The sequence below is a fragment of the Mangifera indica genome, chromosome 16 (assembly GCF_011075055.1).
Source record: "Mangifera indica cultivar Alphonso chromosome 16, CATAS_Mindica_2.1, whole genome shotgun sequence".
Taxonomy (NCBI): Eukaryota; Viridiplantae; Streptophyta; class Magnoliopsida; order Sapindales; family Anacardiaceae; genus Mangifera; species Mangifera indica.
In genome coordinates, this window is record NC_058152.1 from 3,760,836 (window position 1) to 3,766,040 (window position 5,205).

At 33.4% G+C, this 5,205-nt stretch overlaps 1 protein-coding gene across 1 annotated transcript; it reads right to left on the minus strand.

Moving 5' to 3' along the window:
• Nucleotides 1-1,807, minus strand: LOC123199637. The gene is made up of 3 exons (XM_044614667.1): nt 1,173-1,807; nt 943-1,076; nt 1-396 (listed from the first exon to the last, which is right to left on the minus strand). The coding sequence occupies exons 1-3, from the start codon at nt 1,420-1,422 to the stop codon at nt 280-282; spliced, it is 501 nt and encodes a 166-aa protein (XP_044470602.1). The 5' UTR covers nt 1,423-1,807; the 3' UTR covers nt 1-279.
• Between the last annotated feature and the right edge of the window lie 3,398 nt (nt 1,808-5,205).

The window sequence follows — 5,205 nt, forward strand, 5'->3', positions numbered from 1 at the left end:
TTTTGATGGCATCAAAAGTATTTTCAAACATACCCGCAAACTTACATTGCTCAAGATAAAGAAGCTAGACTGTCTCCAAATCCATGCGTTACATCTAACACAAACCCTAACACAACCGTTTTCTACTCATCCTAACAAATTTATATCTATAAAAACATAAAACAGAGAATGAAAATTATCATATGGGTAGAATGGTTGTTGTTTAGTTTTTATTGGTCAGGAGAGAATGACAGAGCGAGACACAGAGGAGTTTGGCGTGTAGTGAAAAGTGAAGTGCTTTCAAGTTCCAATTTCTGCAATGCTCTGTAAGGCTGGCTTCCACTGTCCACCGCTACCACCAACTCCATGATGCCTTCCCCCGACTCTGTTACTGCTTCCTGCTACCCCCACCTCCGCCTGCATAATATCCAACACTTGAATTACACCCCCAAGCTTCTATTTTGTAAAACTAATCACTTTCCTAATAACGCTACTAAGTAATTAAGGTATCAAAAAACAATGAATTACTTCCACAAACATGCCTCGACATTTGTAGTTGAAACAATAATATTTTGAATTCAATCAACCATAGATAAAATGACACTTTTTGGATAGTAAAGATACTTTAACGGTGCCCAAGGGGTGGTTTGGGTGGGACTCTGAGACGGAGATCTTAGGTTCAAGTCATTAGACTAGAAATTTTATTTGTTTGGTGTAATCAGTTCAACTTCGAAGAATCTGTTTGATTTAGCATCTGGTTCGGATGGGGTCCCTCATTTGAAAAAACATAAGCTTTAATGGGTTGAATTGGCAAAGAAGAGCAGATGCCCTGCTCCTGTTAAACGATATAGAAAGGACCCGAGGCACAAATCCAATCTCAGCACTTGTTCATATTCTTAAAAACAGTGCTTTTAGTTTAATTAATTCACAGTAAATTTGTTTTTGGGGGGTCTTTTTACCTACCCTAACATAACTGCACTTCTCAGTTTTCGAGTTCCGGGTCGGGTTTGGTTTCGGAAGACGCCACTCTGGACCTCTCTCCTTGATCAATCTCCCAAGTTTCATGCACTTCTTTGCCGCAAACTCCTTCAATACATCTGCACTAAGCAACAGGCCACAATAAAATAATAAAAAGTTTAAAACTTTAGTAGAAAGCTATAAGAAAATTTGATCTTGTGTGTTGATAATTTTACCTTCAAAGCTGAGGAGGCGATAAACATTTCCGATTGAGAGAGTGTCATCAGGCCTCAGGAGCTTGAGTTGCTTCAATGGCAAACCATTCTCTGATTTCATCGTGGGTGAAGTGACAACAAGTGCTACGTAATGGCCTGGGTTGGAGTTCATAATCTCATTAGCGCTGACGGACCAATAAATCCTCTCGATCTTGCTCCCCGGATGTTGAATCACCACCGTCGCTGCTTCCGCCGCTTGACAGTTCCCCATCTCCGACGTCGTAGCTCAACCAAACTGACCACAGTTTAATTTATGTATGCAAATACCTAACAAAAACCGAGTTCTGAGACTCTGACGCCCCTCAGAATTCACGTTCACCTATGTAAGCAGGAATCCCGGGATGTGACCAAAGAGAAAAACAAGAATCGAGATGATAAAAAGAACTGAAACACCTAGCTCATGGAATTTCTCTAACTCCAATGACCTACAGACGATGTCAAAATGATATCTAAACTACTGTTTTCAGTTTTGATCTTCAACTTCAAGGTTGAAGCTAGAATGTCTGAACCTGTCTAGCCTATAGCTTGAAGTTGAAACAGAGATGAAACTTTTAGAGAGAAACGATGAAAAGTGAATTGGGTTAACCTTTGTTATATATTTATACTATATTTTATATATATACACATATGTATAATAAGCTAGAAATCAGCTTACTGCTGTAGCGTAAACAGAGTACGAGGAGACGTGTTAGGTCTGCAAATTTGCGAAGATCACCTGGGTTGCGTCTAACACTGTAAAGGTGTTGAAAGATCATCCGAAGGGGAAGTTGAGTGGTAATGGAAAATATTTGAAGTACAAAGAATAATAATTTAAATTTTTTTTTGATGATATTTTCAAATTAAAATTTTAATTTAATTGATATAATAATTATAAAATGGGTTATTAAATTTGTACCAAATGAGATCCGAAGTAAAAGTTTCTCCCAAGAAAACGAAAAACCTAGCTAGCGTGGGGACTCGTATTGGGATCTTTAATGGCCTGATCAGAAAGGCTGAGAGTTAAATGCGTATTAAAATGAAAACGGAAAGAAATTAATCAGAAATCTGAAATGTAAAAATTCTAATTTCACACCGAGTGGGATCTATAGGGGATGATGGTTGTGGGCTGAAATGGTGGCGGCCGGTAGGTTTAATTACGGGTGTGAAAAGAAATGAAATTTTAGGTCACCAGCCTCACAAGATCAGCATTATCTCGTTTGAGTGGAACTTTTTGAATTCAGTAACCAATCTTATAATTATTAAACCGAGACGATCAAGAGTATCTTACGAGGATTTAACCTAAATTCTCATTTTTACATCGTATCTCTCTGTCACTCAAACTACTGTACATACTCACGAGATCCGTATTTGGTATTTTACCAACGCGAAGAATTGAATTCGGGATGTGACTCAAAGGGTGGAAGATTCCATTTCCATGCCTATGCATGGCCTATGCTGCATTAATCACATCTTTGTCTCTCTATTTTATTTCCCTCTTTTAGCTTCACCTTGCAGGCTGCTGTCACTTCTTCTTGCCATTGTTGTGTAACTGTGTATACAGTATCCATTGTTTGTTTTTTCCTCCATATTTGAGTAAACATCTGCAATAATCATGCAAAAAGGGTAAACAAATTTTGTGACTCCTGTCAAATCCTTTCATGGAGACCTAAATTTAAACATGAAATTTGATAAATGAAAAATCCAGAAATCTGAATTCGGGATATTTTTGTATTTGTACAATGGACAATGCATATGATTTTTGTGTTGCCCTAACGACAACCTATAGATAAAAGAGTAATATTATGTGTATAATTTTATATATAAATAACGATATATAATTAAAAATTTAAAATAAAATAATATCTAATCATATAATGATACATCATTATTTATATATAAATTAATCTATGAATAGAAAAAACAAAAAGACATTTCTGAATATGGGCTAAATATCTGATAATAAAAAAAGAGGTGGAATGGCAACTAATTCTTTTGTCAATTTCGCAAGTTGTGGAAGATGTTGAAGCACTAACGAAATAAAAATGTAAGTTAGGCAAAAATGCAAGATGAAGCACTAACAAAATATCAAAGTAATCAAAACTAGTGAAATATTATAATTTAAAAAAATAATTTGAATTCAAGTCTTTATTAGACCTAATAGTTTATGTCATTGGGTCATGATCGTATCGTATCAGTTTAAGTTTTGTATCAGAGATTTTTAACTCTAATATGATCTGAATTAGAATAATATTTAATAAAAATAAAAAATAATATAAGTAATTATAATTATATAAAGATACAAATACATGTAATTTAGAAAAATGTTAACTGTTATTGATATTATCTTTCAAAAATTCTATAATTTATTCATAACAAATTTTATTAAAATAACATTTTTTTTGAAATATTTCAGTCAATTCAAATCATATCCGGTTACTTTTGTGTAAACTCTAACACTATCCGATTTAATTTTAAATCTTGTCAAGCTGACCTGAACTAAATTTCAAGTAAAAAAAATTTAACTCTAATTCGATTTTTTCCGTATGATCTCAAATTAACGAATCATATTGAAAATTGTCAGCTTTAGTTTGTATCACTCTTATAAAACATGAAATTAACTCTTAAAAAAAAAAAAAAAAGAAGTTAGGCATATTGGTTATACTTGATCTTTTAAAACTGAAATCACAAGTCGCACACCAAATGGAGGGATGGTGGTCAAATCAAACTCAAACATTTATTAATGCAAAGGTAAGATGGATTTGGAATAATGAAGTTGTACCTAATTAGTGGTTGCAATTGCAGTAACGATTACAATTGAATCACGCAAAGTTGACATATCCATTCAACTTTCTCAATGTATATCACATTCTTGTCAATATCTCATAACGAAAAATATTGTGTTAAAAACACTAGTTTTAATCAAATAGAAGAAAAAAAAACCAGGGAAATTATATTAAATATCTATTTTATCCTTTTATTAAGTAAAAATACTCATTTCTCTTATTCTTAAGTAAAAATATCCATTTTTCCTATTTCTAAGTAAAAATGTCCTAATTTTTTTAAAATACCAAAATTACCATTCACTCTCATTCTCATTACATGCGCTTCTTATATCACATAAACACTCACTTTCACTCTCATTTTTATTTAATATCAATTATTACTGGTTCATTCGGAAGGAAGAAATTCATATTTCTAAATTGAAATTGAAAAAAATTAATTTATGAAAACTACATTGAAAATAACATGTTAAGAATAAATAGATATATTGAAATACCCTAGAATGTTAATGATAAAAAAATCACTCGAAAATCTGTAAAAACAAATATGAATTTCAAAAACTACACATTCAAATGGCTTAGGAACGAGAAAACCGAAAAATCGATCTGAAGTTTCATAATTACATCATAAAACGTGTTTAAAAAAGCACAAAACTAAAGAGATAAATGTCAAATTTGAAAATTACATATCAAAAAAGTCTAGTCCGGTCACAAACAAGCTCAAAATCATAAAAACCGAAAATCTGAAATTTGGTAAAACAAAAAACTGCATAATACACACTGAAACAGTTTTATTTTGGCCTTCAAATTTGGCACAACCGGCAAAGCAAGTTGTTGTTATAGAGCTCGAAACGAGCTTCGCGTTGATATATTACAGGTCCGTAACTCCTCCCGGATCAAAAGTTATGATCGTTCAAAATCTATCTCTTATAGGTCCTATAGTTTAAAAAAGGTCAATTTTCAGCCAACCCACGGTTTTCACGGACTGTCTCACGGTTCAGTGTAAAATTTTCCACGGACCCCCGTGGATCTCCCTCTCTTCCCCCTCCCCCTAAAATTTTGAAAACGTTAAATTTTCTCCCCACCTCACGGGCCCCCATGGGAGATTACTGCAACGCCGACAGATCTAACCCATTTTTCAGCCAAAAATCGTCATTTCAGCCTCTAATTTCAATACAAATCAAATCTACACATCCAATAACACAAAACTCCTCAATAAATTCAAGCAAAACAAC